Genomic DNA, 12,257 nt, shown 5'->3' with positions numbered 1-12,257 from the left:
CCAAACTGAAGTTTGGGGTCATGACGATTACATTTCAAACTAGTTTTAAGGCTTGGATATCCAGATGGGCAGGAAATGGAATTGTATTAGGCATCTGAGAACTGGCATCTGAATGAATTTGAGTGTCAGACTCCTGTTCTTGACAGTCTATTAAATATCGATCCAAAAGAAGCAAATGTGCAAGATGGCCTGATAATATGACTCTGTCATCAGTTGGGGTTTCACAGGCAAAGGGGCGTGGGTGGGAGGGGTACCAAGTTCTGCTCCCGTAAGTCAGCCAATGGTTACTTTCAGTTCCTTGTGCTAATTTACAGAGAGGAAAATTTAAGTCCAAGTTTCAAGAAGTAATCAAAAAACTTGCCAGGCTATTTCTTACAGATATTAAGTGTCTACTTTGCTGGAGAAAGAACAGTGGGGGTGCCACAGATGGCGGGAATGAGACGGTCTCTGGAGGCAGAAATAGACTAGAGGATTAAACTGCGAGAGCCCTGAAAAGCAGAGTCTGTAGCAATATGACTTTTTCTCACCTTTCCTAGAGCTAGTCATCAAAGACTACTTGAAAAGTAGCCTGGTGTTCCAAAATTTACTAACTCTTTGATCAATCAAGTATAAAAAAAATCACACCAAACTGAGCATTTCCTGACCATCCTCAGTGGTGGGCAAAGATGGCATAAACTGCTGAACTTGGCAGAGAGTCAATACAAAGCATGCTAATTTCTTCACTAATAGGAATGGACTTCAGGCACAGTGTCCTCATCACTTCCTGTTAGGGCAGCAATCTTGCCATAGGTTAAAAATCAGATTTACAAACCACAGTATAACAGTGAAAGTGCCTACCACTACATATAAACAAATGTTCAGTGCATGGCTAAGTACATAGTGAGAACAATTAGCAGATTCACTAGGTGGGTTCTAAGGAATGCTTTTCTTCTCATAGTACTGTTTGGTTTAATAAGGATTTCTATGCACATCAAAAATGTTCTTAAAATGTCTGGCTTGTAGATTTCATTTCAAAAGCCTATCATCAAGGCACAACTCATGACAAAATGATGTAATTACTTGATGTGGATTGCTGTAAACTGGTCAATATTTTAACATTCACAAAGTACAATGACAGGTGATCTTTATCAGTGTTTATTCTTAGCAGCTACTCAGTTTTCTCATTTGTGTAATTTGCCCTTTTTTAACTCACGTCCAAATCTCAAATTATACAAAAATTATAAAGCCTTTCAGCGTGTTTGTTTTTTTGTTTCTTGTTTTTTGTTTTTTTGTTGGCTGGAAAGGACAAAAAATTCGGCAGAAAGGGCAGGAAGAAAGTCATGGTGCTCTCTGGTGTATCCACTCCTCACATGTCTACTCATTTTAGACTTTGACCGAGTTCTGCCAAGTCTCCAAACCCAAGAAGGTTCAGTCCCAGCACATTCTACTCCAGGAGGAAAGATAACCATCCCCAAGGCCCCACCAAGATAGCCCTGCCTTTCAGTATGGGGTGAGGTGCCATCAGCTGCCTCCGGTTCCTTCTGGGTCCAGAAAGAGAATTTCGGGAGTCACTTCTACCACCTTCAGTCCCAGGGGAGGCAACAGGTGAACTGGGAAAAAAAAGGGAAAAGAATTTAGACCAATCACCAGCTCATTCAAAGTCCTTGCACCTGAGGAACTCAAAGCATGTTACAAACTTTAATTAATCCTTACTCTCTGAGAGTATTATTATACCCATTCGATAAATTAGTATAATAAGGCATGGAAAGGTTGAGTGATTGGCCTGCATCTACAATGTGAGTCAGGCTTTCTGACTCCCATCCCATTGCTTCAAATCAATAGGTACCACCCACTTCTTATCCTCTCATACGTATCGAGTATGTCACAAGTACCTCTAAAACCATCTTCAGTGGCTTTTGAGAAATTTGGGCTCTTATTTTAGGCTCAAAGATGCTTACTTTTGATCAAAACAACTACAAACTTAAGTGAGGTAATTGGCCATCCCCAAGGGCTGCTCCATTTGGACCTGATATTGTCCGACCTGGCTTCTCAGCCCTAAATATAATCAGAAACTCAGAAATCAAGTTAGAGCAAGTAAGCATTTTTCTTTTTTCCTGGAGGAATAGTGACAGAACTCCTTAGACAAAGGCAGCCACAATGCAAATGCTAACTGTACAACTGGATCCTTATTTATAAGCAGCCCCTTGCCTTAAATACTTGTTTGTCCCTGTCATACCAATCACAATGTATGAGACTTCTGTTTTGTGACTGCACAATAAAAGAAAAGGAGAGATTATGGATTCTGGAAGCTGGGCAAAGTTCAGGAGCCTTTTGACCACAAAGTGGAAAACCCCAAAGAATGAGTACCAAGAGTGTTCTGATACAACGGACATACTTTGGAAGCACCTGGCAGGTTCTTTTTGGTTCCTCTTCTCCTCTCGGGCATGACAGCAGGCAGCTCTGGGTGTCAGCATGCTCTGCTGCCCACCGAGCCTCTGCCAGCCGCTGGCTTTCCTTCAACTCCAGAATTGTTTTCTGCTGTTCCTGGAGTTTCTTCTTCTGCTTTTCAATCAGCTGTTGCTGGAAGATATGGCGGTTGTGGAAATGACCCATGCAAATAGGTTCTGCTTTCTGGCTGCTGGTTCTGAGCTTCTCGTTGCTGCCAGGCCGTTGGGAGGGCTCAACGTCTAGAGTCTCGAGCGGCTTATCGTCAGATGTATCCAGACGGACATTCTGGAGGGGAACCTGCAAGACACTCTTTGCTGATCTTCCCAGGTCAGGGCTAGACATACAACCACTGCTCCCTGAGGCAGGCTTTTCCCACAAAGAGGGCACGGCAGCCACCTAAGAGAGAAGGAACGTGTTACAGCTCAGCTATTTAAAGGACTGTGCTGATGAGACCCAATCCACCTACTGAGCACTGTTTTGTTCAATGGCATAACTGCCCTGCAACCCGGCCAGAGGCCACCAGCCTTAGTCCTGCGCATCACTCTTAGAACGTGCACTGCTGCTCACCACAAAAGCTGGGTAGGAGAGTGGGTTCAGCTGAATAAACCACTACCATGGTTAGGATATTTGTAATCAGAAAAATGTACTCTTAGAAATATCTCATTTGGACAGATCATTTGTGAATTATGCAAGGTTACTCCAGATATATATTATACAGGAGTTTAATCTGCATGAATTGACTCTGAATTCTGCAGGAAGCTGAAAATATTGTGGCAAAGGATAGAGTCTTTCTCAAGAATGTCTGAAAACTAAGGAATAATTACAAATCAGTAATAGCTCTTTAATGGTAATAATAGCTCTTTAATAACACTTCTTTCAATGCATCTCTTGCCACCAGTAAACTAATCACAGGGTACTTGTCTATTTCAGGATCAAAGCCTGGATTAAAGTTTACCATCTTCAGCTATTCCCAGACAATCTATTTGTGGGAAATATTTGTAAGCCCAAGATCACTGGGCAAATATCTGCAGTACATAAGAATAATGCTATCTAATTATATTTTGTATTAGTATATGGCTTAACAGTTTTCAAGTCTTCATCATGCAAGTCTCATTCAACAGACTGAGGTATCACACTCAATTACAAATTCTATACGAAGGGGAAAGAAACAGAATTCTTAATCAGAAAAACTTATCCTGGCTAAAATAATGTCACAGTTAAAATGTCTCTTCTAGAATGGTTTGATTCCACGGACTAAGGTCTGGTAAGTTTTTAATTCTGCCATCTGCAGTGGTGCAAAGAGAAAAATACTGTGAACTACCTTATATCTTAGAAGTTTTTCGCTCTAACAGGGTGCCATACTTGGGAACTCAAAGATGTTTTTCATGATGATGGAAATACTGTCTATAGACTCAGCCAAAGTAAAAGATGTGATATATGGAAACTCTGAAATGTTAAATACTTTAAAAAATAGCCTTCTATTTCACAAATGTCAGTGGACATTTATTCATGAGAACACCTGCTTAAGCAATTTAGCATCAAGCAGTGTATATGTTTTAGGCCCTTTTAAATTCTGTGGTAATGATACATTATTAACCTAGCAAGACTATATAAAAGCCTTTTGAATACAGCAACAAGATTTCTTTTGGATCATGGTAACTTTTTAAGGTTACAGTAAGAGAATGAAAGAAAAGCTTAATGGTACAAATTGTACTTAGTATAACAGGATTGAACAGCTTGAGTTAATTGGAGAAAACCACCTATTAGCTAACTGATAATTAAAAAAAATTCAAGATAGAATATATGTGTGCATGGTACATGAGTTTCTGTGACTGTATAATTAATGAGCATCTAACTATAGATTTTATATATTCATTTGTTTACTTTATATTATATGCTCTGGACAAGATTAGAGTTTAATAACCTACAGAGTCTTAGTATAGCCTTTTATTTTCATTTGCTCTATTTTTTACAATATTATCCTTTCTTGATAAAATCTTTTGTTCTTGATTTCAGAGATTTGGAGCCTTTTTTCTTGATTCTACATTATATATATGTGTATCTATCTAATATATATATATATATAGACAGAGTAATTTTTCTGGTTTATGCAGATAACAAAAGATTTTCTGCTTACTTTTTTCCATTTAAAAATAACAGTGGAACTTTGTTAAGTAAAAGGTTTCAGACAGATTTTTCCTAAGATAGAAGATTCTCTTGGGTCTCAATGGAAACAAGGTTATCTAACTGACATAAAGAAGGATAAATTGCCTATGGGAAGGGACCAAATGTTATGTAAGTCCAAAGAAGTATCCTCATGATCCCCCTTTGCTGAGAGACTAGGCTTAAATTAAAACCAGCCTACTTGCTGGCAGTACTCAGAATAAAAACCAACGCTGGGGACCCTCCAGTGCCCAGTTTAACTTCACACATCTGAGTTAGGTACTAGCAGTACCATGTGGAGGGATGGAAGGGGCCTGGGGTGGAGGTGAGGGGGCAGAGGACCTTCTCCAAAAGGCTTTTCAAACATGCCAAATGCAATTATGAAAGAAAAAACATAGAACTGACTGTATAAAAATGTGTATAATACCCCAAACCATAAATTAACCAAAAAGACAAAACAAAATGAAAAAATTATAAAGTATATAATAAGTCAATAGTCTTAAAAATATAAAGAGCTCCTATAAATAAGAAAAAGATAAATATTCAAGTAGAAAAATGTACAAAAGGCATGATGAGACAAGTCATTATTCATCTTTCCATACCCATTTTCAGATATATACATGATATATGTAAATGGCCAATATTAAAGTGTTTAACCTCACTAGTAATAAGAAAAAGTAAATGTCGAAGCAATAATAATATGAAAAACATTCTACCTGTCAACTTGGCAAAAATGATAAATATGTTATCAGGCAGGAAAACAGGCACTTCTTTGGTACAACCTTTCTGGAAGGGCAATTTGGTATAAGTTCTTAAAATATACACTCTATTTTTAGGTATTTATCCTAAGAGAAGCCTTATGGATGGGTGCAAAGACGTAGTTACTTATTCACTAAAGCTTTGTTTGTAATAGTGACAAACTGGAAACAACTTAAATGTCCAGCAACAGAGAAGGAGGTACACAGATTCTAGCTTGTGGTTCATGACAGAATATCACGCAGCCATTAAAAAGGGTGGCGCTGGATGGCTGTCCTTAATCAGGAGTTATTCATCAGGTTCACCTATGGAACTTTAAAAAAAAATATGGTGCCCCCCACCCAGAAATTGATATAGTAGGTCTGATTCTGTAGTATACTGTCACCTGAGAACTACTGTTGCAGAAGTAGACTTAGTGACATAGAAAATTCTCATGTTATATTGCAGAAAATAATTTTAGACAAACAAAAGAATTCGATTATTATTACAAAGAAAAATACACTCCTACCAAAGTTGGTATAGAGAGAACATATCTCAACACATTAAAGGAATTTACAACAAACCCACAGCCAACATGATACTCAATGGTGAAAAGCTGAAAGCCTTCCCAATAAATTCAGAAACAAGACAAAGATACCCACTCTCACTATTTCTATTCAAATTGTACTGTAAGTCCTAGCCACAGCAATCAACAAGAAAAAGAAGTAAAAAGTATCCAAATTGGAAGGGAAGAGGTAAAACTGTGTAGTTGTAGATGGCATGATTCTCTATACAGAGAATCCTAAAGATTCCACACAAAAACTATTGGAATAAATGAATTCAGCAAGGTAGCAGAATATAAGATTACTATATACAGAAATCTGTTGCATTTATTTACACTAATAATGAAATATCAGAAAGATACCCCTCCCCCCTGCCAAATCCCATTTAAAATCACATCAAAAAATATCTAGGAATAAACTTATTCAAGGAGGTGAAAGACCTATACTCTGAAAACTACAAAACACTGATAAAGGAAACTTAAGGTGATTCAAAGAAATGGAAAGATATCCCATCCTCTTGGATTGGAAGAATATTGTTAAAATGGCCATACTATCCAAAGCAATCTACAGATTTCATGCAATCCTATCAAAATACTCATGACACTTTTCACAGAACTAGAACAAATAATCCTAATATTTATATGGAATCACAGAAGACCCAGAATTGTCAAGCAGTCCTGAGGAAAAAGAACAAAGCTGGAGGCATAACCCTTCCAGACTTGAGACTGTACTACAAAGCTACAGTAATCAAAACAGCATGGTACTGGCACAAAAAGAGACATACAAATCAATGGAACAGAACAGAGAGCACAGAAATAAACCCACATACCTACAGTCAGTTAATCTATGACAAAAGAGGCAGCACATCCAATAGAGAAAAGAGTCTCTTAAGTACGTAGTGTTGGGAAAGCTAGACAGCTCCATGAAAATCAATGAGATTAGAACACTCCCTCACATTATATATAAAGATAAACTCAAAATGGTTTAAAGACTTAAACATAAGACACGACACCATAAAACTCCTAAAAAAGAACATAGGCAATTCTTGGACCTAAATCATAGCAGTATTTTCTTAGATCAGTTTCCCAAGGCAAAAGAAATAAAAGCAAAAATAAATAAATGGGACCTATTCAAACTTATAAGCTTTTGCGTAGCAAAGGAAACCATCAACAAAACAAAAAGACAACCTATGGAATGGGAGAAAATATTTGCAAATGATGCAACTGACAAGGGCTTAATTTCCAGAATATACAAACAGCTCACATAACTCAATAACAAAAAAACAAACAACCCAATCAAAAAACAGGCAGAAGACCTAAATAGACATGTCTCCTAAGAAGACAGACAGATGGCCAATAGGCCCATGAAAAGATGCTCAACATCACTATTAGAGAAATGCAAATCCAAACCACAATGAGGTATCATCTCTGGTCAGAGTGGCTATCATCAAAAAAATCTACAAATAAATGCTGGAGAGGTTGCGAAGAAGAAGGGAGTCCTCGTACACTGTTGGTGGGAATGTAAATTGGTTCAGCCACCATGGAAAACAGAATGGAGGTTTCTCAAAAAAACTAAAAATAAAGCTACCATATGATCTAGCAATCCCACTTCTGGGCATATAGCCAGAAAAAATGAAAACTAATTCAAAAAGACACTTGCACAATGTTCACTGCAGCACTATTTACAATAGCCAAGACATGGAAACAATCCAAGTGTCCATCAACACGCAATTGGTTTAAGATATTACACACACACACACACACACACACACACACACACACACACCCCAGAATATTACTCAGCCATAAAAAAGAATGCAATGTTGCCATTTGTAGCAACTTGGATGGACCAAGAGAATATTATACTAAGTGAAGTAAGACAGAAAAAAACATAATATCACTTATATGTGGAATCTAAAAAATGATACAAATGAATCTATATACAAAACAGAAATAGCCTCACAGTCACAGAAAACAAACTTATGATTCTCAAAGGGGAAAGGGAGAGGGGCTGGTAATAAATTAGGAGTATGGGATTAACAGATACAAACTACTATACATAAAACAAATAAGCAACAAGGATTTACTGCATAGCACAGGGAACTATATTCCATATTTTGTAATAACTTATAATGGGAAATAATCTGAAATATATATGTATGTGTGTGTGTGTGTATGTGTGTGTATATATATATAAAACTGAATCACTTTCCTGTACATCTGAAACACAATATTGTAAATAAGCTATACTTCAATTTAAAAAAAAGAATATGACAAATAAATGGACTTCCTTTTCCTGTCTTATATCAAATTAGATACCCAATGACTTGACTGAAGAAAATGTAAAAGCTAAATACAATAAAAAGAGAAAAACCTGCATATGCCTGAATAGAGAAAAGACCAGATGGCTACATTTCAACATGTTTTTGGCGGTATCTCTAAATGATGGAATTATTGCCTATTTTTCTTTTTATTCCTGTCATTTTCTCCTACCAAATTGCTACAATTAATACATACGATTTTTCTTATTAAGAAAATAAAAACTTAAATATTCCCCTCTTATAAATCACAAGCTTATTTAGACAGGAAATGCCTGATGATCAAGTAAGAGGCTTTCAAGAGTGGTAAACAATGCTTTACATATCTGTTCCTGAAGGAATCTTTCACTTAGCTGTTTTAAATTCCCTCTCTATATTACATTACTACCAAGTTTCAACTATACCAAAGTTTATGTGGGATTATAAAAGAAGACTCAGTTCAAGAAAATCAGCACTGACTGAAAGGTAACATCTGTGTACTGTAGCAGCTCTCATCTTTTGGATAGCCCAGGCCAGGCGACCTGACAACAGCTAACATACCCCAGGCTACACAAGTGCAAAACTCAAATGCAAGTGTTCAATAAACAGAAAGGCTAAGCAAAGGAAAAGCAATGCACCTCTCCATTTCTAGGTGGCTCCTCCACGGCTGCTGCTTCCTCAAGTAGACTGGTGCCTGATGACACGTTTGCACTGAGTTTCCCTAGTGATGCTGCCTTCAGCAACTCATTCATTTTCTTCCTAGTTTCCTCCTTTGTTACAGCCAGCTCTCTCTTCAGGATCTCTGCACGATGCCAATGCTGCCATTCTGTGAAGTGGCACTGGAGAACTTGTTTCCGGTTATACTCAGCGGCCAGTTGTTGTTTTCTAAGCAACAAAGCGCTTCCATTAAAAAAAAAAGAAGTCATTTACAGCTTTTTAGTTGATAATATAAATGAAACACAAGTCCAAAGGAGTACCAGAAATGCTCCATCTTAACTCCAGCTTATCCCTTTTTTTTTTTTTAAGCTCAGAGGAATCGTTTTATAAAATTCCCTAATGCAAAGGGTCTGCTCATAGAAGGCATTGGCACCTCAAGGCATTGCCTCAGAAGGAGTGACTGTTTTGGTCTATCACATCACAAAGGCATATTAAAATGTTTGATTACCATAAAACAGTTTCTGAGACCTTTTAGAGGGGAAGGAGCAGAAATAATAGGTATACAGACAACTACTCTTAAAAATATGAATGCATGAGGGAGACATTCAGCTATACTTGCAAATTAAGGAAGACAAAGGTTTGCAAGAAAAAGAAAGGAATGAAAATTAATTACTGACAATTCACTTGTTAAGTAAGTATAAGACTTATACAAATCAACATGAAATTATGAGGGTAGATTTTTCAAAGAAGGACTTCATCAGAGAAAGAATCTCTAAAGAGAAGAACTCATTTACCAAAGCCACAAACTGAATGAATGAAGGACTGCCTTATGAAGATACTAAACACTAGAAATGTGAGAAGAACATACACAAGGCACTTGCTCTCATGGAACTCAATCACAGTCTAGTAGGCAGTCTGGTTCACTTTCTTCCTAAGGAAGACCCCCTTTTGATTCCTGGAAATTTCATGATGTTAGGGGACATGACTGATTATCGAGCTGGGAACAACCTGCTACATTCCCCTCCTGAAGGGACTCTCCATTAGGAGATTTTTGTGGTACCAGCTGAGAATTCAAGAGTAGACGTCTCTGAGATCATTCTGTAAGTGGATGATTATCATCTCTGAAGAAGTGAGCAGTAGAGCTTGGAACTTATGTCACATCAGGGGTCAGTTTTGAGGTTTAAAGTCTAATATTGTTTAGACACCTACTTGATTTTATCTTGTAAAGGTGACTTGAATAAGTTCTCTATAACACTATTTGCATATCCATTTCTGTTCAACATATGTAATTCTTAGCTCATGAAATTTTGAGGATCATATAAAAAATTACAACGTTCTTAAGTCAATAAGTCAGGAGAACATTTCTACAATTCTTAAAAGCTTAAGTGACTTTTAAACCCTTTTTGAGTGGCACTTACAGTAAAAAAAAAAGTACTACTCTATGGCTGAATATAAGTTTATATGGGTATCTGTGTGTGTGTATGAAACAAAAGTATATATAATTGAAACAAAAGTTTCACCAAACAGTGTTTACCCTTACTACCAGAGATGTACTCTGATATGTCTTTTCTAATCTATTTTATTTTTTAAAAAATACACCTCATCTTGAGCCTGATTTTAGGATCCGTTAATGAGTTAAAACCCTTAAGTCGAAAGAGGCTACTCTGGAGTCACAGAATTTAACCTATGTCAGAGGAGATGGGTGAAACAATTAGTGAGAGTAGTGTCAACTGAAATAATGAAATTCAGGATAAACACTAGGAGCAATTCTGCCAACAGTATACCTCATTATATATAAGTGCTTCTTTCTAATGCAATGATAGGTACTCAATAAATACTTGGTGATTGACTGATGGTTTTTATAATAAAAACACAATATAGGCGGTAATTAACATTTATATATAATATTTTACTTTGATGGAGAAAAAGAAAGTATCTGAGACTGAACAACCTTAAAATAAAAATTTTACAAGAAACAGAACAATAATCAGGTAGCAATGCAAGTAAGAACAAAGCTCCAAAAATATCAATGTTTAAATGGTGAAACAAACAAAAAAGCCCTACAGCATTTTACTCAAGTAAGTGGAAATCATAAATTTCCACAGGCTAGAAGATGTATGTTGCTCTGTCTGATTAATGTGAAATTTGATTTATATCAATCTGCTTAGGAAGAAGGAGTATGAAATTTACCGGATGTGTTAATTTCATGTTTTCACAGTGTAAACAGCCAAAAGATGCACTGGGGTTTTGACTGTCAAGGAGAGGATTATTTGGACAGTATGAAAAGAGAAAAATATTTCTGTAAATATAACAAGAAGACTAAATAGTTAAAAAAAATGTATGTTCATCATCGAGGTTAGAGCCCTCTCTATAATGATTACGTAGGGGATTTGAAGATGTGCATAAGATACCTATGTTTGTGGGAAGGGTAGAAACACAGAAGTTAGGGATCCAGAGACAAGACTGGTTGTACTCCTGCTCCTTTGCGGTACACTTCAGCAGAGTGGCAATATTCCAGATAAGCCAACTTCTGCACTTTTTAAATGATGGCACTAAAAACATACATAATTCTGAAAGTGAAAAACCACTTAAAATTTCTTAAAAGCTCAGTCAGACATGATTTATTTGGGTATGCTAACCCAAGGAAACGGTTCCACAGTTCTCACATAATCATAAAATGAAGAACAGTGTTCCTTTATGGAAAACATCCTGCCCTAGTATGTTTCCAAGCTGAAATTGGGGAATTTCTGGCAAGAATATATAAATTGATCATTACAATGCAGAGAAAGGCAGCCTCTAAAGAACTAAGACTATAAAATATAATAGGTTTAAATAGGAATTTAAATATTAACCATGCTGCTTAGACTTAACACCTCAAATGGTACTTAGTTACTGATGTACATTCTAAAACACAGTAGTCAGAAGAACACTAACTAGGTACGGGACACTGGGCAAGCAACCGAAAGTTTCTAAGATAACTCCTCATTAACGGTGTCACCCTAACAACAACAACAAGACTATCCTACAGGATTTTGTTTTTAAAGATGTAATTAAATTAAAAAAGAAGCATGAAGTATAAAACAAATTCATGTGTAAGGCAATAACACTATCTTAGGACAAGATTACTAGATATCTAAAAAGGGTCTTGAGTTTTTTAAAAGGAACTGAGAAATGATAAATAACCACATACGAGTGATCTTATTGAATGCTGAAATCTGATGCAGGACATAAAAATAGCAATGATGCAAACAGCTGCATTTGGGATGAGCAGGTTCAGCAGGAATAGTAATGAATAAGTTAATAATGCATTCAGTAATGCACCAGGTAGCTCCCAGGGAAAAAGTGGAAGATCACACAATTCTGTTTGAAAGAGTTTTAAAGTGAGTCGCCAATGCAAGAATGGTCCTCCTGCCTCT

The 12,257-nt window shown here is 36.7% G+C and overlaps 1 protein-coding gene across 3 annotated transcripts in view; it reads right to left on the bottom strand.

Annotated features, from left to right (window-relative positions):
- The window catches only part of CCDC191 (coiled-coil domain containing 191), an 82,160-nt gene that overhangs the window by 32,215 nt on the left and 37,688 nt on the right, over window positions 1–12,257 (bottom strand). For 2 of the 3 annotated variants that reach the window (XM_031455483.2, XM_064495150.1), the window contains 3 exons: window positions 8,823–9,084; window positions 2,375–2,823; window positions 1,477–1,589 (listed from right to left, as the gene is read on the bottom strand). In XM_031455483.2, coding sequence (XP_031311343.1) covers window positions 1,477–1,589; window positions 2,375–2,823; window positions 8,823–9,084 — 824 coding nt within the window. The remainder of the gene's footprint in view (window positions 1–1,476; window positions 1,590–2,374; window positions 2,824–8,822; window positions 9,085–12,257) is intronic. The other variant, XM_010985038.3, reaches the window with a different exon arrangement.

The sequence above is a fragment of the Camelus dromedarius genome, chromosome 2 (assembly GCF_036321535.1).
Source record: "Camelus dromedarius isolate mCamDro1 chromosome 2, mCamDro1.pat, whole genome shotgun sequence".
NCBI lineage: Eukaryota > Metazoa > Chordata > Mammalia > Artiodactyla > Camelidae > Camelus > Camelus dromedarius.
This window is presented reverse-complemented; position numbering and strand designations above follow the sequence as displayed.